This window comes from Canis lupus, chromosome 4 (genome assembly GCF_048164855.1).
Source record: "Canis lupus baileyi chromosome 4, mCanLup2.hap1, whole genome shotgun sequence".
NCBI classification, from domain to species: domain Eukaryota; kingdom Metazoa; phylum Chordata; class Mammalia; order Carnivora; family Canidae; genus Canis; species Canis lupus.
The window spans coordinates 71,881,829-71,904,396 of NC_132841.1; the positions used below are offsets into that span (position 1 = coordinate 71,881,829).

General features: G+C 35.3%; 1 protein-coding gene across 3 annotated transcripts in view; it reads right to left on the reverse strand.

The window, feature by feature from the left end:
* The window catches only part of WDR70 (WD repeat domain 70), a 310,665-nt gene that overhangs the window by 109,249 nt on the left and 178,848 nt on the right, over positions 1-22,568 (reverse strand). For all 3 annotated transcript variants that reach the window (XM_072824838.1, XM_072824837.1, XM_072824836.1), the window contains exon 10: positions 4,865-5,039. In XM_072824838.1, the coding sequence (XP_072680939.1) occupies positions 4,865-5,039 (175 nt within the window). The remainder of the gene's footprint in view (positions 1-4,864; positions 5,040-22,568) is intronic.

Sequence of the window (22,568 nt, forward strand, 5' to 3'; positions counted from 1 at the left end):
CTTCTCTGATCCATACCAACCATTCTCTAGGATGGCTGATAGTAGGGGGATTGATCAGCCACTGAGCTGGAGAAATGTCTCTGCAGTATCTCTTAGGCTTGAGGTTTTCCTGGTAAGGGGTTGTAGCATGTGATCACTTCCCAAAATGCACAGCCCCAGAATCTATGCAGGGGATGCAGGCAAAAGGAGAAGTAAGAGGCAGTCAGGTAGAGGGTAGTCAAGCTGTTGCTGACCGTACCCACTGCCACATAAAACAACTTAAAATATATTTTTAAATTTTATTTATTTATTCATGAGAGACACACATACACACACACACACACACACACAGAGAGAGAGAGAGAGAGAGAGAGAGAGAGAGAGAGAGAGAGAGAGAAGCAGGCTCCACACAGGGAGCCCAATGTTGGACTTGATCCCGGGACTCCAGAATCATGCCCTGGGCCAAAGGCAGGTGCTAAACCACTGAGCCACCCAGGGATCTCCAATTTAAAATATTATTACTTCCCATCACCTGTGTCTACAGAAGGCATGCATAAATAAATAGATAGATAAGATTGTCTCCATTTTCTTACCCAAATCTTAGTTTACAGTGATTGCAATACAAGTAAATACAGCATGCTCTTTTAGTAAAGGTTCTAGCATAATGTAGATTCTTAATAGATATTTAAAAAACAGCAACAGGGATCCCTGGGTGGCACAGCGGTTTGGCGCCTGCCTTTGGCCCAGGGTGCGATCCTGGAGACCCGGGATCGAGTCCCACATCGGGCTCCCGGTGCATGGAGCCTGCTTCTCCCTCTGCCTGTGTCTCTGCCTCTCTCTCTCTCTCTCTCTCTCTCTCTGTGACTATCATAAATAAATAAATTTTAAAAAATTAAAAAAAAAACAGCAACAGTGCTTTGAAAAAAAAATATGTCCAAAGAATTTGCTATGTTTTTATATGAACAGAAGTCACTAGAAATTTGTCAGACCATACAATGCTGGAATATTTTAAAAGTCAGAAGTTAGACTTGAGAGCCATGAAAACAGTTTTTAAAAATCCACCTATGTTAATACAGATTGCATAATTTTACATCATTAAGGATACTAAAAATAACCTCAATTTCTTCCCATCCCTTCTCTACCTGTCTCACTGTATTTTCATATAAATATAATAGTTTTTATGTTGCTATTTTTAAATGTCTTCCTACAAATAAGTCAACAACCTTATTTTGCTACCTTTCCGGAATACATTCATCCACTTATTCATTCAACAAATGGTTACTGAAGATCTGCTGTATAATAGGCATTTTTCTTTGCTCTGGGAATACAGCAGGAAGGAAAAGAGATAATAATCCTTTCCTTTGTAGAACTAATATCCCACCAGGGGTAAACAGCCAATAAACAAGTATGTAAAATATATGGTAGAGTATGTTAAATGGTGATCAGCATGAGGGAAGAAAAGAGGGATAGAGAGTACCACTGGTGGGGAGAAGGCGGCAATTTTATGTAGGGTGGAGTCAAGAAGTCTTGCTGAGAAGAGAAAATGTGAGCAAAGAACTAAAAGAGGTGAGGGGGAGGGACACCTGGGTGGCTCAGCAGCTGAGCATCTGCCTTCAGCTCAGAGTCCGGGGATTGAGTCTCACATCAGGTTCCCCTCGGAGAGCCTGCTTCTTTCTCTCTCTGCCTGTGTCTCTGCCTCTGTGTGTCTCTCATGAATAAATAAAATCTTAAAATAATAAAAATAATTAAAACAAAAGAGGTGAGGGGGGAAAGCTATGTGAACATGCAGGAGACACAGGCAGGCTGCAAAGGCTTCTGCATACATCAAACCTGAGTCAGGGTGTATGCTGTTACCTCTCCAATGTCACCTCCCACAATTCTACACCTCCCTCACCTTGCTCCAACCACACACTTTCTTGCCACTGCTCACATATATGCTGATGAATGGGAACCGAGGGCCCAAGGAGGCCATGCAGACCTGTAGAAGCTTCTCTGAAAAGCCCTCCTTCTGAAATTGACAGGCCATCATCACATGACTGAAAGGGATACTGGGGAAGCAAACACTCCTCTACAGCAGCACTGGCCAACAGAACTCTGTAATGACAGGAACGTTCTTATCTGTGCTGTTCAATAAATAGCACATAACTACACCCATGTGGCTATTTGGTACTTGAACAGTGCCATGTGACTACGAAACTGAAATTTCTATTGTAAATTTTAATTACTTTAAATTGAAACAGTCAAATGTGGCTAGTGGCTATCATACTGGCCAACATAATTCTAGAGTAGAGGTAGGTGCTAAGAACACAGGAATTTATCACTAATAGACACCTTACTTCTAAAAAAAATATTTCATTTAATTTGCTAAAGTTAAAGTTGGTCTAACGAGAATTCTATAATTAGGTAGAGCAATTATGATAGTTTTACTTGTCACAAAACACAGACATGTATTCATCACTATTTACCATGTAACTCTCTGGCTACTTCATGGACAAACTACTGCTATAAGGCTTTTTTACCTCAGCTTCAGTGTTTCCCTGTTAATAATTTATTATTGCTGAAGTAATAATTAAGATATTTTGTAAAATTCTCTTCTTAAATCAAACTGTATTTCCTGCCAGCAAGTTTTTTCTTCTCAATTTGATTTGTCTTTAGGTGACATATATTTACACGCAAATGTCAAAATATGAATTTAACAAACAGGATGTGGTATAATAAGCTGTAACTTCATGTGCTATTAAATTCTAACGAAATAAAAAAAAAAAATTCTAACGAAATAGAACCAAAGACTATACAATTAGGCAAAACAACTTAAAAGATTTGGGGGGGGGGGGGTTAATTGACATTAAAACAGCTTTGTTTTTTACAAAAATGGAAATAGAAGATACTCATTGTTTTAGGAGACATACAAAGTCAATCTTTAATAATTATTTTTTTTTAATTTATTTTTTATTGGTGTTCAATTTACTAACATACAGAATAACCCCCAGTGCCCGTCACCCATTCACTCCCACCCCCCGCCCTCCTCCCCTTCTACCACCCCTAGTTCGTTTCCCAGAGTTAGCAGTCTTTACGTTCTGTCTCACTTTCTGATATTTCCCACACATTTCTTCTCCCTTCCCTTATATTCCCTTTCACTATTATTTATATTCCCCAAATGAATGAGAACATATAATGTTTGTCCTTCTCCGACTGGCTTACTTCACTCAGCATAATACCCTCCAGTTCCATCCACGTTGAAGCAAATGGTGGGTATTTGTCATTTCTAATAGCTGAGTAATATTCCGTTGTATACATAAACCACATCTTCTTTATCCATTCATCTCACAGAGGAAGACATAGACATGGCCAACATGCACATGAGAAAATGCTCTGCATCACTTGCCATCAGGGAAATACAAATCAAAACCACAATGAGATACCACCTCACATCAGTGAGAATGGGGAAAATCTTTAATAATTATACTCAACTTTATAAGAATATATGGGAAAGGCCCACATATATGCATTATACTAAACACACTGCTATTAAAGCTACACTAGAAAACTTCATGACTTAGAATTTTTATGTTTAATTCAACAGCACCAGAGACGATGAAAGCCAGTTACTAAAAAATTTATTGCTTGGTTAAAACTCCGTTTACAATTCAAAGGATTTTAAAAATCTCTGTGCTGTTATGAAGCTTTATGGGGTTTACAATGGAGATGAAAACAGAAATAAAAAGATCTGACAAACAGAAAATGCCAAAGATATTTCCAGCATTATCAACATGGATTCTTTTTTTCCCTATTATTACTTTTTACCTTATTCCTAGACAAACAATTTTAACTCATCTACCTAAACAGACAACTATGTCTCCTAGAGTCCCTTTTGAAATGTAAATGGCTGATGGGCAATTTTATTTAAAAAGAATATTCTTTTCATAATTTCTAAAAAGAGCTAGAATATAAACTCTAAAAGGCAAGAATTTTTTATAATCTGCAATATTCCCAGTGCCTACAATAGTGCCTGCCATATAGTAGAGATACTTAATAAATTCTAACAAATTACTAAAATAATCATTTTTTCAGAATCTTTTATTAAAATAATAACCAATATAAATAAATAAACAAACAAAACAAAACAAAAATAACCAAATAGCATTCTAACATTAGTGTAGATTTTCACTTTAACATTGGTAAAATCTTCCACTTACCAAAAAAATCTTGTTTTACAAGAATCATTCCACTTACCAAAAAATCTTGTTTTACCATCTCTACATAGAACAAAACCCTTTTTAAAGCTTATTGGTAATTCTAAGAATTAACCAAAACCTTTCATATTCATTATTTCATAGAATTATTTCTGTGATCCCTTCCAATTCTAAAATTTATTTATTCTAATAATGATCTAAACTGCAAAAGAAAATCTGACACCTATTCAAATGGAATGTCACAGAATGTTAAAACAAAGTATTATTTAAATTACTACAAAAATAATTGCAAAACGACTGATGAACCATTGCCGATATTTCATGGTTTTCTTAAATCTTTTAAAGGATATTTTCTGCTTAGTCTTCTTTTATGCTACTATCAAATCGATCGCTTTCAAAATCAAGTACACTTGACACACCAAATAATAGAACTGCACTATGCTTTTTAAATTTTATACTAAAAGATCTACTGTATTTTAAAAACAAAATCTAATACACATTGGAAAATACTGAGCTGGAATGTTTGCTAAAATGCTGTTTACTGCAAATGTCCCAATGTTTTATCAACTAACACTGAAGTTTAAATTAGGGCTAAACTCAGGAAACTGACCTTCATAATATTTTAACATGATGTTTGTCTTTATAAGGTGTTTTTCTTCTAAGAAAAGCAGACTTAAATGTCTTAGACTTACAGTCATATTTCGGTCCCAGATCTGTATGCTTCCATTCTGGCAGGCAGCTGCTATGAGATTTCCATCTCTACTATATGTGCACGTGGTGGGAATTACTTTTTTACCCTGCATCGTCCGTGGTTTAAACACACTTCTTTGCTTCCTTGGATTTTCAACTTCCCATGTCCTCACAGTCCTAAAAACAATGAAGAGATTTTCATTTACAAAAAAAGAAAGGAGTTTAAAATTCAGAAGAGCTCATAAAAAGCACTTCACCTCTTAAGCATATAAATCTAATAATTATTTTAAAATAAAATGCGCACTGTAAAACATTCTCCATTTATAAATGAGGTTACTCACTGCAATAAAGGGAACCATCTGAATCATGTTGTCTTCAAATCAAACAACAAGTAGCAAATTCTATTTCAAGTCTATCAGAGTTATAAGTTCTGACCCTATACAACAGTGGCCTTCAAACAATTCTGACTATACTGGTCGATCAGTAAAACTGCTGAATATACACCAGCTATATACACACATTAATTTCTAAATTACTTACATGTGTTAATGCACTGTTATATAATACACTCCAGAAAAAACGCTGAAAAAATAAGTCACTAAAAATGAATGATGTCCTACTCCAGGGTCCAGGCAAAGATCTCATGACTCTGGGGGAGAAGCAGAAACAAAACTGTCTGCCCCTGAATTTTCAACAAGTAACAAAAAACAGGGGTCTAGGCCTGGGGGAGGTATAGAGTACCCTCCTGCTCACAGTCCCAGGCAAAGGAGCACTGCCTAAGAAAAGCTAGAACAAGACCCTTGTAACCAGAGAAGAGAAGGGGAGGGGCATAAAATAGAAAACCAAAGATGATTTTAGGGAGTTCTTGGCAGAAACTATTCAAGCCAAAGCACTATGGAACAATATCTCTAAAGTTCTAAAAGGAAAAAAAAAGCCAATCTAGTATTCTATAGGCAGCAAAAATATATTTTAAAAATATATATGGTAAATAAAGACTTTTTCAGATGAATAGAAGCAGAGATAATTCATTTCCTTCAGACATGTACTACAAGAACTATTAAAGGAAGTTCTTCAAGAACTTCAATACAAATGGAAATCTGAATCTACAACAAAGAAATGAAGAGTGCCACAAATGGTAAAAATGAAGATAAATTTTTTAAAACATTTTTAAATGTTTTTTAAAAATGTCTAAATCTCTTTAAAAGATCCATGGCTGAAGCAAAACAATGTATTGTAAGGTTTATAGCATATGTTCAAGTAAAATATATGCCAACAATAGCACAAAGGTTGGGAGGAAGACACAGAAGCATAGTTTTATACTATACTGGAAATGGTATAATATTATTTAAAGAGAGACTTTGACACATTAAAGATATATATTACAAACCCTAAAGCCATTGCTAACATATTTTTATAATAAATATGCAATCATGGAGATAAAATGGAAATGAAACAAAAACAGGAAGGGATAATAAAGAAAAACTATAGGATAAATATAAGACAAACAGCAACATGGTAGGTTTAAATCCAATCTCATAAATAATTACATTAATTTGATGTAATTTAAAAACTCTAATTAAAAGGCAAAGATTGTCAGACTGGATTAGGTAAAAGCAATACCCGGCAGATTCTTTCTCTTAAAAAGACACAAAAATGGGGCACCTGGATGGCTCAGATGGTTAAGCACTGACTCTTGGTTTCCACTCAGGTCACATGATCTCAGAGTCCTGGGATCCAGCCCCATGATGGACACTGTACTCAGTGCAGAGTCTGCTTGTCCCTCTCCCTCCTCCTCTACCACTCTCCCCAGCTCATCCATGTGCACACTTTCTCTGTCTAAAATAAATAAAATCTTCTTTTAAAAATACACACAAATGTTTAAATATAAAGACTTAGATAGATTAACAATGAAAAGAGGGGAGAAATGTGCCAGGTGAACATAATCAAAAGAAAGCAGGAGTAACTGACCATATAAATGTCTGACAAACTGGACTTCAGAACAAGAAATAAAACTAGAGATAAAGAGGAAACTTTCATAATGAAAAAGAATCAACTGATCAAGAAGACATAACCATCCAAAATGCATATGCCACTAATAACAGAGCTTCAAAATATGAAAGCAAACTTAATAGAAATAAAAGGAAATATAGCAAATCTTTATTTATATTTAAACTCTCCCTCTTCGCCAATGACATGATACTCTACATAGAAAACCCAAAAGTCTCCACCCCAAGATTGCTAGAACTCATACAGCAATTCGGTAGCGTGGCAGGATACAAAATCAATGCCCAGAAATCAATGGCATTTCTATACACTAACAATGAGACTGAAGAAAGAGAAATTAAGGAGTCAATCCCATTTACAATTGCACCCAAAAGCATAAGATACCTAGGAATAAACCTAACCAAAGATGTAAAGGATCTATACCCTCAAAACTAAAGAACACTTCTGAAAGAAATTGAGGAAGACACAAAGAGATGGAAAAATATTCCATGCTCATGGATTGGAAGAATTAATATTGTGAAAATGTCAATGTTACCCAGGGCAATATACACGTTTAATGCAATCCCTATCAAAATACCATGGACTTTCTTCAGAGAGTTAGAACAAATTATTTTAAGATTTGTGTGGAATCAGAAAAGACCCCAAATAGCCAGGGGAATTTTAAAAAAGAAAACCATATCTGGGGGCATCACAATGCCAGATTTCAGGTTGTACTACAAAGCTGTGGTAATCAAGACAGTGTGGTACTGGCACAAAAACAGACACATAGATCAGTGGAACAGAATAGAGAACCCAGAAGTGGACCCTGAACTTTATGGTCAACTAATATTCGATAAAGAAATACAATTCTAAATAATTCATGACTCGAAAAAACATCACAAGGGATAGCAGAAAAAGTTTTGAACCCAACAAATATGAAGATACGTATCAAAATTTATGAGATTCGGCTAAAATACAATACAGAAGGAAAATATAGCATTAACTGTATATGTTAGGAGGAAAAAAAAAAAAAGACTTCAAATAATGACCTAAGATTCAACTTTAAAAAAACTAGAAAAAAAGAGGGGCTCCTGGGTGGCTCAGTCAGTTAAGTGTCTGACTCTTGATTTTGGCTCAGGTCATGATCTCAGGGTCATGGAATTGTGTCCTGCTTCACACTGGGCATGGAGCCTGCTTACGATTCTCTCTCCCTCTTCCTCTGCCACTTCTCCCACATGTGCATACTCTTTCTCTCTCTCAAATAAATAAATAAATAATTTTTTTAACTAGAGAAAGAAAATTAAACCTAAAGCAAGTAGAAGGACAGAGATAATAAAAATGAGAGTACAAATGAGTAAAATAGAAAACAAAAAAAAAACAACACAGGAACCAAAAACTAGTTTCTTGAGATCAATAAAATTAATAAACCTCTAACTGGATTGATGAAAAAAGCAAAAATTGGAGACAGTATCAAATGTCAACATCTTGAATTAATGAGAGGACATGATCATAAAGCCTAACAACATTAAAAGGATAATAAAGGAATTTCAGGAATGAATTTATATAAATAAATTTGATAATTTAGATGAAATGAATAAAGTTCCTTAAAGGACACTAACTACCAAAGTTCACTCAATAAAAAATAAATAACTGGACTATTCCTACATGATTAAAAAGCTAAACATATAGCTAAAAATCTTCCCATTAAGAAAACTCTACATGGCTTCACTGTTGAATTCTACCTAACATTTAAGAAAGAAATAATACCAATTCTACACAAACTCTTCCAGAAATAGAAGAGGAAACAATTCCCAACACTCTTCATTCTATAAGGCCACACTACCCTGATGCCAAAACCAAAGTCACTACAAGAAAAGAAAACTATGGTTCCATATCCCAGTAAACACAGACACATAAATCCTTAACAAAATACCAGTAAATTCAAACTAGCAGCATGTAAATAAAAATAATACTTCACAGTTAAGGGATTTTTAAACTAGGAATGAAAGAATAGAAAGGAATGAATATTAAACAATATATGTGTCACATCAACAGACAATAAAATATAAATGATCATCTCAATCCATGTAACATAAACATTTGAAAAAAAATTCTAACATTCATTTCTGATAAAAACTCTCCACATACTAGGAATAGGATGGAACTTCCTCAGCCTAATTGAGGACATCTATGAAAAACTTACAAATAATATACTTATTAATGAAGAAAGAAATTAATTAATTTCCTCTTATGGTTGAGAACAAAGCAATGATATCAAACTCTCATTATATACTGGAGTTGCCAGTCAGTGTAATAAGACAAATAAAAGAAATTAAAGGCTTATAGACTGGAAAGAAAAAATAAAACCAACTTTAAGAGACCATATGATCAAGGTGCCTGGGTGGCTCATTCATTTAGGCAACCAACTCTTGGTTTCAGCTTAGGTCATGATCTCAGGATCATGGGATCAAGCCCTGTGTTGGGCTCTGGGCTTGTCACAGAGCCTGCTTGAGAATCTTTCCTCCCACCATCTGCTCCTCCCCCAGCTCACTAAAATAAATAAATAAATAAAATCTTAAAAGAGAGAGAGACCACATGACCATATTCATTGAAAAAACCCAGGAATCTACAAAAATACTACAAAACTAATAGTGAGTTTAGTGAGGTCACAAGAACAAGGTTAAGAATCAGTTTTATTTCCACAGACTAACAACAATTAAATGCTGAAGTTATGAAAATAATATCATTAATAACGGTATGAATAAAAATGGAATTTCAAAAGGATGCATAGTATCTGTACACTGAAAATCATAAAATGTTTCTGAGAGAAATGAAAGATGATCTACATATATAAGATATACTGTATTCATGGATTGGAAGAGTCAGTTAAGATTTCAATTCTCCCCTAATTAATCTCCAGATTCAACACAATTTCAATCAAAGATTCAGTAGAGTTTTTTTGAGATAGAAATTAGGTAATTTTAAAACATGTATGGAAATGCAAACAACTTGGAACAGTCTATACAATTTTGTAAAAGAACAAAACTAGGGAATTCACTCAAGTTTCCGTATTACCTTCTAACTCCCATATTATAACACCAATCACATACGTTGTAATTACATATATTAATATCTATTCCTTCTATAAAAAGAGCCACTTGAGAGCAAGGGGTCTCTCTCTCTCTCTCTCTCTCATCTTTGTATGCCTAGAGTCTGTACCATCTCTTAAACATAACAGGAACACAACATATACTGACTGGGTTCTCAACAAAAGCTTGTCAAAGAATAAAAGAAATTCACTGCCCGTCTAAGCACTTTAGAAATTAACTTTATTGAGGTATAACCAACATACAATAAATACAACTTATTTTTAAATGCACAGATTTCAAAAGCTGGCATTTTCTGTCTAATACTTATGATTTATTTCAAATGAAGGTTTGGGGGTTTTTAAAAATAACTTTCTCCTATCTTCCCTCTAAGCTTTGTTTCAGAATTTAATCAATTGCTAAACAGTACCAAACCCTAGTTTTCAGAGTTGTCAAACCCATGCCTGACATAAGATTGTACTGACTGCATTTTACGAACCACTGACTAGCAAAATTTTAGTTCAAGTAAGAGTTTGGAAACAGTACACACAGAAACAACAGAAAGGCACCTTGGAATTCCAGGATTTAAAGGAACCTACTGAGAAACCAAAGGAACAATTTCTGACAAAGAGACACTATCAGAAGTGTGACAGATACAGCTAGCAACATACTCCAACATCCATTCTTCTTTCTTCTCAATTAAAGTCTATTATTTTCCAGCCTCTCTTGCAGCTAGATGTGATGAAATGTGGAAATAAAGCTTTGGCCAAAGTAGTATAAATGGAAGGGTAGCACAGGACTTTGGGAAAGTCTCAAAAAGAAGGTTGCAGATCCTTCTTTGACCCTTTTTGTTTACTTCTTCCTCTGCCAGCAACCTGGGCATGATGCTGGGCTCAGGCAGCATTTTATCCCAACAAAACAGAAGGTACCCTGATCCTTGATGACACAAGGGCCATAAACCAACTGTGGATTACCTATGTCTAGACTTCTCGTATTGAGAAATAGATAGATGATAGAAAGGGGGAGAAGAAAGGAGGGAGAAAGGGAGGAAAAGTCTATTAGGGGTATAAAATACAATGAAATTCATCTGTTCAAACATACAGTTCTGTGAGTTTTGAGAAATGCATAGTTATATCAGTCCAAAAAGTTTTCTTTGGTTGTCTCTTTATGGACCACTCTTTCCCTTAACAGCTTTAACCCTTGGAAAATACTGACCTGTTTTGCATCCCTAGAGTTAACTTCTCCACTATTATATAATGGGAATAATATTGCATGTAAATTCTGAGTCTGGCTTCTTTAACTCAGCATAATGTTTTTGAGATATATATATATATCTCAGTAGTCCATTCCTTTTTTGCTAATGAATAACATTCCATACATGGATATACCACATTTTATTTGTCCATTTACCAAAAAAAAAAAGTTTTTGAGTTGTTTCCAGTTTGACATTTTTTAATTGTTTTTATTATTTTTATAAAAATAAGTTTTCATATCTCTTAGCAAAATACCTAGAAAGGAAATTACTGATCATATGGGAAGTATATGTTTAACTATATAAGAAACTGCTAAACTTTTCCAAAGTGGCTATTTCATTTTGCATTCCCACCAGCAGTATATGAGAATTCTAACTCTCCCACACAAAAATATGATCAGTTATTTTTTTCAAGTCCTTCTAATAGGTTTTATATTTTAATTTGTATATCCTATATGATTGATTAATAATGTTGGGGATCTTTCCATGTATTATTTGCCATCTGTTTCTCTTCTTCAGTGATGTGTCTCTTCAAATTCTTTGTCCATTTCACATTTTTGTTGTTTATTTCCTTATCATTGTATTTTGAGAGTTCTTTAGGTATTCTATATAAGTTCTTTATCAGATATGTGTTTACCAAATAGTTTCCAAGTCTGTAGCTTGCTTTTTAAAAAATAGTCTTTCAAAAAGATGTTTTTAGGTTTTGATAAAGTCCTTTTATCAAATTATATAATACCATACTGAAGAAATCTCTGCCTAACCAAGGTCATAGAAATTCTCCTATGTTTTCTTCTAGAAATTTTATACTCTAAAGTTTTAGAACTAGGTCTATGATCTATTTAAAGTAGTTTTTGTATCTGATACAAAGCCAAGGTTCATTTATATATATAAATACATACATAGATATACATATAGGTAAGTATCCCAATTGTTCTAGCACCATTTATATCTGAGAAACATAAAATCTTACCCTCTACTGAAAGTATTCTATATAGCTTACTTGTCTCTTATCTCCATTCACTATGCTTCCCACAGTTGAGAAATACCGCGTGTGTCTTTTCTTTCTATCCTTGGCTCTACAACAGTGGAGATAAACTATGATAATTTCTCTTTTTTATAACTGAACATCTCCAAGTCAGATACTACTTTAAAATTATGATATAAAAGGCCCCACACAAGTATAAAATATGATTATCTGGCTTGTTTAAAGTTCTTCATCACTAAAAACTGGGATAATAATACCAACAATAAGGGGATTAAATGAGATTAGGGATGTAAACGTGTCTAGCATAGTACTTGGAACACAGTAGGTACTCAATAAATACTAGTTCCTTTCTGCTCTTCCTCTTAGACTATAAATAAAACATTAAAGCTAATAAAACCAACAACTAAGTACATTCCATTTGTTTCAGTGGTATATTAACAGGTTGAACTAATTATCAAAATATCAGAAAGGGGGGGAAAAGCACCTAACCTGGCATATAGATGTGTGAAACGTAATTTACATAGCATCTGATAGTGACTAATTACACTATAGTTTTATGGCTCTGATACTCTGAATCTTTGCCTTAGAAAAAAATGGATGCTAAAGTGCTAGGCCATTAGGTATCTGTCTAAACATTTTATGCTGAAGAACACATATTTTGAAACTTGGAGTGAGATCTGGTCTTGTAAAATTAAAACTGTGTTTCATAAAAAAGGATTTAAAAATAGAAGAAGGATCTGCCTGGGCCTTTCTGGACATACAATGAAAACACCCAGAAGACAAGAAAAAGACACAGGTGGGGTCATTACATTGCCCCAGGCACAAATGCTTTCTGTCTTAAAATTTTGAATTCTTTCCAGATACAAGTTCTAAACTTTCTGGCACCAGCTGCATAAATGCATCACAGCATTTGGCAGAAGTCAAGGGAAGCATTAATTTTGCATGGAAATCACTTAAGAGATCTTGGTTTAATTTTTCTTGAAAGACTACACAAGCAACTTGAGTGATGTAAAAGCCTGAAACTTGTTGGCTCTCTTGGCAAAGTCAACAAGAATGACCTTCTTTTCAAAAATGCCCAAATATGAAGGTACTGAAATTCCAGAAATGGGAAAAATGTTCTAGCTTCTATATAAACGCACAATAATCTTTACAAACACACATAATTCACATATACACACAACAATTAATACAATTGCATTCAGAAGAAATATATTTGGTGCTAATGCCCTATACTTACCATCATTAAAGTTAGATCTTATGAAATCTAGAGTTAGACTAAGGGATAAATGCCACAATAAATAACCACTTACAGCCTTACATTTATGGCCAATTGACTTTCAACAAAAATGCCAAAACAATTCAGGGAAAAAGAATTGTTTTGAAAAAGTCTTTTCAAAAAATGCTGCTGAGGCAACTGAATATCCATATGCAAAAATGTGACTGTGGACCTTTACTTCACATCATACAAAAATTAGCTCAAAATAGATCAGAGACATAAATTTAAAACTCTTAAACATGACCTTAGATTACAAAATGATTTCTTAGATACTATACCAAAAGCATAAATAATAAAAGGAAAAAAAGGTAAGTTAGATGGCATTAAAAATGTATGTGCTTTAAAATATACTGTGAAGAAAGTTTAAAGACAAGTCATAGGTTTGGAAAAAAGTACTTATGTATCATACACCTGACAAGGGACTAGTATATCTAGAATATTTAAAGAACTTTTACAATTTAATAAAGAGATAAGTGATACATTTTTTAAATAGGCCAAGTTATGAATACATATTTCATTAAAGAATATATACAAATACCCAACAAATACAAATCAAAATCACAATGAGATACCACTTCATACCCACTAAAGAGCTATAATCAAAAAGACAGACAATAATAAGTGTTGGTGAGAGAGGAAAGAAACTGGAATCCTCATACATTACTGGTAGGAATGTAAAATGGTAGAGACTCTTTGGAAAACCATTTGGCAGTTTTGTAAAATATTAAACAAATTTACCACATGATTCAGCAATTCTACTCCTAGGTATGCACACAAGAGAACTGAAACTATATCCCCATGTACAACTTTAACATTAATGTTCATAGAAGCAATATTCCTAATAGCCGAAAACTGGAAACCCAATGTCCATCAACTGATAAATGGATAAATAAAATGTGAAACACGATGGAAAACTACTTAACAATAAAAAGTAACAAAGTACTGATACACACTACATAAGACATTCCTGAAGCTGCCATAACAAATTACAAACTGAGTGACTTAGACAAAAATTTATTCTTTCACAGTTCTGAAGGCCTGCAGTCCACTCCTTCTGGAAGCTCTAGGGGAGAATTCTTTGCCTCTACCAGCTTCTCTGGCCTGTCAGCATAGGTCCACTTCACCGACTTATAACCACACCACTCCAATCTCTCCCTCTATCTTTACATGACTTTCCCCTCTGTGTGTCTTCTAGTTTTCTATCTCATGAGGATACTTGTCGTTAGATTTACGGCCCATCCTGATAATCCAGGATGATCTCACCTCAAGGTCCTTAACAGTTACAACTCTGAAGATCACTTTTCCAAGCAATGTAACATTCACAGGTTTTAGTAATTTGACATAGAAATATCTTTTGCGGGCGGGGGAGGGGGTTGCTACCATTCAACCCACTACACACTATACTACGGGTGAACCTTAAAACACATACGCGAAATGAAAGAAGCTAGATACAACAAATCCGTTAACCTGAAAGCAGATTAGTAGTTACCTAGGGCTGGGGGGTAGAAAAAGGGAATGACTGAACAGGATTTCTTTTTAGGGAAATGAAGATATTATAAATTAGATCATTGTTATGGCTGCACAACTCTGTAAATATATTAAAAATAATTTAATTTCCCCACTCTCTTTTAGTTTCAACTAGAATCAGTATAGCTAAAAGTTTCATTAAATTCCTAAAGACAATCATCGGTAATTAAACATTCCCGAAGACCACTCTAGGAAACTCAGATGAGAAAGTTGATCATGGGCAGCCCGAGTGGCTCAGCGGTTTAGTGCCGCCTCCAGCCCAGGGTGTGATCCTGGAGACCCGGGATCGAGTCCTCTGCCTGTGTCTCTGCCTCTCTCTCTCTGTCTCTTTCATGAATAAATAAATAAAATCTTTTTTTAAAAAAAGTGGATCATATGGAATTAAAAGAGACTTTCAATTTAAAAGATATACCAGTATTTCTTATTAGATAAAATTTACTCCCTAATCTTATAAACCAAATTACTTAATGGAGGAAAAAAAAACTAGAAAACTTCGTATCATGAAGCACCATCCAGAAAAGAAAGAGCTCAACAGGAAAGATCTGGAAAAGATTCCACAGAGGTATGGATGTTGGGAAGAACTGAGAGTCTGCAAGTGAAATCTGGGTACATGGGTAAGGGATCCTAGTAACTGGTATAGAAAATGCAAAAATAAGGTGGCTTGCAGAAGCACAGCTATTCTAGGAACAACAAGTAGCTTGCTTTGACAAAAGGATGAGGTGCCCAGTGGGCATAAGTGGAAGATGAGACTGCTACAATTACTGGCAATCTCAAGATTATAAAGAGTATCCTGTTGAGACATACTGGGATTATGAACTTTATGGTTGCTAATGACTATGACCACTAAACAGGGGAGTGACTTAAGTTATTTAACTAGATTTGTGTTTTAGAAAATCACTCTTGTGGCAGTGGGCTAGACTGCTTGGAGGGGACAGGTCTGTACCAGATAGCCCAGGTGAGAAATGAGAGGTAAGTCTGGGCTAAGGTAAGGGTGTGGAAGGTATAAAGGAAAACTCAGAGGAGGGCTGGCGGGATATGCCATTCATTCAGTGATGTACAGTTGTGGAAGGTGTGATATAAAACAGAAAATAATAATATTAAAGGAAGTAAGAGCAAGTTAAAGATGAAAAACTTATATGACAGCCAGATAGCGAATCTTTTACAGTGCATATGAAAGGAACACAATTAGGCGTCATTAAATCCAGACAGAGATACATCTGTGGGAGAAGGCAGATACCCATGGAAAAGATACTTAAGAAAAAGGTAGCAAAAAGGAAAAAGAGTGAAATAGGAAACGAGAAAGTAGGAGAGGCAGGAGAGGATAGTGTTAGAAAAGCCAAAGGAGAAAGTTCAAAAGGAAGGTGTGATCAAGAGTGTCAATTCCAAAGAGATATTGAGTACAATAAGGAGTGAAATACCTTCATTAGAATTAATAGGTAAAGGTCATAGATGAGGTCTGCAAGAGGAATTTCAGTAGAATGATGGGGGCAGTCAGAATGCTATGGAAATTAGGAGTGGGAATAATAAGGGAAACACAGCTGGTGAAAAGTGCTCCTGCATAAAATACTATTTAAATACAGATAAGAATAAATACAGATAAGAATAAAACCTGACTAGCATAAAAAAGAATAGAACTGAGGAAGAGAGGCTGAGGAAACAATAAAACATTTGAGGTAGATTTGAGAGAAGGAATTTATGGCATTAGAAATACCATGAGCAAAGGTTTTGAGAGGAATAATGCCCAGTTTGATTATAGTTACACTGTATATATGAGAGTGAGATAGGGGAGGGAGGGTTGCACACATGTCTAGAGAGGAAGATGAAAGACTAAGACTGCAAACACAGGGAGAACCAATATACTGGGAACTTTGGGAAACAACAAAGTCAACACCGATAATGGGTTTAAGATCATGAAGCGCAGGCCTGGACTCCTCTCCTGGGCAAGAATGGTACCCCAAAGTTGTCCTGGACTGGTGCTCTAGTAACATGGCTTGATCCAGGGCTGGGAATATAGAGCCAGAACGGGATGAAGACACTGTCAATGACAAATGTCTTAAACAATGGAGAATGATACTATTATTAACACAAATGAAGAACTGAAGAAGACACCAAAAAATGAAATTAAATAAGTAAAGATCCAGTGCTTCTAATAGTATATATTTCTGACTGACCACATATGAACAAGAAAAAGTCACTGATGGATATCAACTCTCCTAGAGAGGGCACTGAGAACAGGCAGAAGAATTCTATAATTTTCCAACTGCATTTCTGTTGTACTTAATTCTTTTCCAATTGCATCTGTGTATTTGATTCAGAAGCAGAAAATTCACAAGGAACCCACCTAGGACATAAAGCAAGTAATTTAGTGCTAGTCCAGTTATTAATTACTCTAATAATATGTATCATGATAAATCACATATGGATTTGGCCTTAAAATGTGAAGAAAAATGAAATGTGTCTACAATTACAGATGACTATTTAATTTATGTTAAGAAATAATTACTACTTCCTGTCTGACAATAGGAAAACAGGGCACAGTGGGTGGAGGTGGAGAATGGAGAGATAGGGAAGAGCACAGAGGCTGTGGGAACCAGCACAGGATAAAGTAGATATGACAAATCCTACAGAAATCTGCCTCCATCCACCCTTTTATGCAGGTACTACCAGGACACAATATCATCTCTGGACCAACTTCTCCCTGAACATTAGCAGGTGTAGGCAGGCTTTCCAACATGCCACTGAAATATGGAGCCATTATTCTTCATGATTACAGCCATTATTCTTTATTTTTAAAATACCTCTGAAATATAATACATATACAGAGTATTTGCTCAACCAACCAAGCTTTAAAGCGGCAGACTGCACATCTGCAAAACAGATTCTGAAGATAAAATTTTATGTGCCAAAGAGTGATTCAGTGCAAATTTGAAAATGAGATAAATATTCTTCTTTTGAAAGAGAATGGATGGTTTTTCCTGACTGAACAGTTAAACAATGCTTAATCAAGTTGTAGAGTTAAGTAGTGAAGTCAGTGTTACTTTAGAAGTTTACACTAAAAATAGTGAACCTTTAAAATAGCTCTGGGGCACCTGGGTGGCTCAGTGGTTGAGCCTCTACCTTTGGTTGAGGTCATGATCCTGGGGTCCTGGGATCAAGTATCGCATCAGGTTCACCACAGGGAGCTGCTTCGCCCTCTGCCTCTGCCTCTGCCTCTGCCTCTCTCTCTCTCTGGGTCTCTCATCATAAATAAAAAATTTTTAAAAACTTATTAAAATATCTCTAACAAATAATTGTAATAGGATTATAATTGGAGGATTATTTCTAGAAATTATGAATGCCAAAAAGTGATAATTTAGAACACTGAACTAATAATCTTTTTTTAAAAAAGATTTATTTACTTACTTATGATAGACATAGAGAGAGAGAGAGAGAGGCAGAGACACAGGAGGAGGGAGAAGCAGGCTCCATGCTGGGAGCCCAACGTGGGACTCGATCCCGGGACTCCAGGATCGCGCCCTGGGCCAAAGGCACGCGTTAAACCGCTGAGCCACACAGGAATCCCCCTGAACTAATAATCTTAATAAAAGCTAAGATTTGGACCAATAACCATGATAGCTCAATTTACATGCTTCCAATGAAGTAAGCACTGTTGTAAACACATTATCTTTTAATCCTCACAACTCTACTATGAAGAAGGTATTATTATAATCTCTATTTTACAGAGCAAAACTAAAGCACAAAAAGATGTCAATAAATAAATTATGTAATAATTTATGTCAATATTCAGATAAGCAAAATAATCAACTACTGTACCCACTGCCTATTCATGTTTCATAGTCTTGTCTACATGAACCCAAGACAACAGGTAAGGTCAAAACAATTTTGATATTGATGGTGCAAGAAATACTTCTGTTTTACAAAGGCTACTGTAAAATTTCCACATCTATAAAACTAATGCAAAATAAAGCTGAATATAATCTGTCTCTTGCATCTTTTAAGAATAAGCAGTGATTTGAAGCTCTCACTATTGTAAAGTATGTTACAGAAATAGAGCACTATTTAACAAGATAAATTCCAACTTTTCTATTCCAATAATCAATGAGAAACTATTTTCAAAGGATAGAGGGGTAAAGGATTCCATTTAATTGCTTCTGTGCTCCAATTTTCACTTTCCCACCCCCAACCCCATGCCTGTGATACCTTTTTTCACAAGCCAGGCATTTTCCCCCTAAACAAGCTCTGCCAGACACACTTAAAAAATATCTTTAGTGGGATTAAATTTTCTGTGCGTAGAGGAGGAGGAAGACAATGCAGAAAAATCAGCAGCAGCTGATATAAAGAGTTCAAATGGGAAAATAAAGCAAATCCAGGAAAAGTTTTAAAACTCACCACACAGTCTAAAACCTTGCACAGAGGCTATGAACTACTAGGATCAACAGAGTAAGGGAAACCACCCATGTAGCATTCTGCCTTCAGAAACAAGTCATTTGAGAAAATGGTCAAGAAGTGCTGCACACAAGGACAACCCTTGCTGAAAACAAAGGTTGCCACTCCACAAACTCTCCAAATGCTCCCCAGCCTTTATGGCTACATAAAAAGACAAAGAGAAGCTCATTGTCTACACCATTGCCATTAAATATAATGATTAATAAAAGCTAAACACATATTAAGTTTGTATTATACCAACCCACTATGCTAAAGGCTTTTTATCTCGTTTTAAACTCAACATTGTAAGTAGATGCCTTTATCATTCTCATTTTATAAATAAGGTGTGAAAAGTTGTATAATTGGGCCATGATCACACAATCAGTGAAGAAGCTAGGGTTCTAATTCAGGTCAACCTGACTGTAGAGATACTAAAAGATAATTATGTGTAGACCTCTGATTGAATAATTATTGTACAATATTGGACCAGGCATGACTAAGTAAACAGAATATTCCAGTGTTATATGGCTAGATGCCTGATAAAGCAACTTTGAAAAACAATTTACAATAGTTAGTCTAATTTCCCAAAATACTCATTACATGTCTCCCTAAAATATTAAAAGGTTAGGGGGTGCCTAGGTGGCTCTGTTGGTTAAGTATCTGACTCTTGATTTCGGCCCAAGGTCATGATCTCAGGAGTGTGAGACTGTGCCCCATGTTGGGCTCTGCACTGAGCCTAGAGCCTGCTTAAGATTTTTTTCCTCTCATGTTCTGTTTGCCACTCCCCCACCACTCACATGCATGTGCGTGCGCTCGCTCTCTCTCTCTCAAAAAAATAAAAAATAATAAGAAATAAAACATTTGATTTAATTGTTTGGCTTTCATCTATCCCTGCAGTCAGTGGTCAGCACAAAGCTTAAATTTACTCTAGGAGAAATGAGGGCCAGAATACACTACAAAAATGACCCATCCTATAACTGAAAAGATCATCAAAGGTTAAATATCCTAGTAAATTTAAACAAAAGTTTTTACATACTTCCCCCATGCCTAGGAGTTGTCTAAAGTACTGTGAGATTCAGGATTTGGAATCTAATGAAATATCTCTTCTAGTGGAGCACCTAGGTGGCTCAGTTAGTTAAGCAACTGCCTTCATCTCAGGTCATGATCCCAGGGTCCTGAGACAAGAGTCTTGCATTGGGCTCCCTGCTCTGCTGGGACTGTGCTTCTCCCTCTGTCCCTCCCTCTGCTCATGTATGCGCACTCTCTCCCAATCTCTCAAATAAAATAAACAAAATCCTAAAAAAAAAAATTAAAAAGGAAGAAAGAACCCCACTGGTGAATACCAGTTTATTGCCTTGGACTCTCTGCTGCTCAACTGTATATACATAAACAAATAGTTCTTTGAGGGGTTTGTTTTTTCCTCTTTTGGGGGGAGGGGGAAGGAGAGAGCACGAGAATTGCCTAAAATAGTATTTATTGGTACTTTTTGCAGAAAAAGTCTGTAGTTCCCCCCTAGGTCATCAAAGAGATACAACCAAGGTTAAGCACGCAGCTTTAGGTAAACTAAAATTGACACTTGCCCAAATAAGACCTTTAGAGAGCTGACTATATATTTAGACTGCATTGCTTTGACTCTCTCTTAGAATGTCTTTTCCTGAATTACATTCTTGGTGCTTGACTTATACTGCTGATTGCAACAGAAAATAGTAACATGAATATAATATAGAAAAATAATTAAGAGGATGATGAGGTCACATTTGCTTGTTTTTAAATCCTCTCCCCTCACTATGTGTTCTTGTACAAGTCACTTAATCTGTCAGAGCCTCAGCTTCCTAATCTGAAAATAATACTTCACGGAGTTATTTTAAGGAATTGAATGACAAAATATACATAAAGCACTTAGCACAGTACCCTGTACACAGTAAACGACCAATTATTATACATTTACTACAGTATTTATTGTAAGGATATTGTCTATATGTACCAACCTCTATCCTCCTTATGAGGATCCCTGGGAAACAATTTTCTCCTTTACACTCTTGAAAGGAAAAGCTCTTATGTTTTCATCTTGGGTATCCTGCCTGTGACTCTTACCTGAACATGTACCCATCTTTGCTCTGGTCACTAGCAAATTTAGAGCTGACTCTACAACCTAATCTTGTCTCCTGAGGAGCAAAACCTTCTACTAATAATCTTTTGTGAACTAACTTTATCCCTTTACCCCTACTTTCCCATGGTCTGGACGCTGCATTTTTTTTACAAGGTTGTGTTACTATTACTATTTTGAGCTCTTCAAATTCTTTTCTGGAATGAGACAAGATGCATAAAAGTAAACAAATTAACAAACCAGCAGAAAAAATAAAGTACTGTTTTTGAACTGGTGATAACTTTGGTTTTAAAAAAAAAAAGTCACTTTTCCTAACTAATGGGTATGCTGGCTACCGAGTCAGGAGAAAAATTTAATTCTTTGGACTTCCAAAAGTAGAATCTGCCCTATACCAGTTTAAACTCTCAAAAGAAAGCGGAACCAAAAGTCATCAGTCAAAAAGTAAAAACAAATATCTGCAATGATGAAGAAAGCTTAACACGAAAAGTAGTGAAGTAATGAGGGAGTGTAGCAATATGCTATTCCTTTGAGGTGAATGCTTTTATGTTCTGAAAATTAAATAACTTCTAGAACTCAATGAGGGATATTTAAAAAAAAAGTACAAATTCACAGAAATGGGTTAAATTGTATCAATTCCTGGGAAAAACAAAAGTTTCCCGGTTTTAGCTTTACCGGACCCACAGCAATGGCAGGTAGTATTCAGGCTGACTTAAAGGTCTCTTTATTTTCTGACCCAGATGAATGGAAAAGTGCCATAGCTGTCGTGTGGTAAGCAGATGAGACACCGAAGGGGCTGAGCTGTTGGCCAAAGACAAAGGGGGAAAAAATTCAAAATGTAAGCCAAAGAAGCTTTCCATAACTGCTTGGCAATAAAGCGTCTAAATAAACTATCTTAATTTGATGCACATGTGGCAAGTGGAAAATTAAAAACAGGGGAGTAAAAAAATAACAAAAATTTAGTGAATTTGTTAAATAGGTAAAATTATAAAGCAGTTTCACTATTACATATGTTGATTTCAGGAATATTGGAATTCCTATAGATACTTTAATTCTGTATCATTAAGA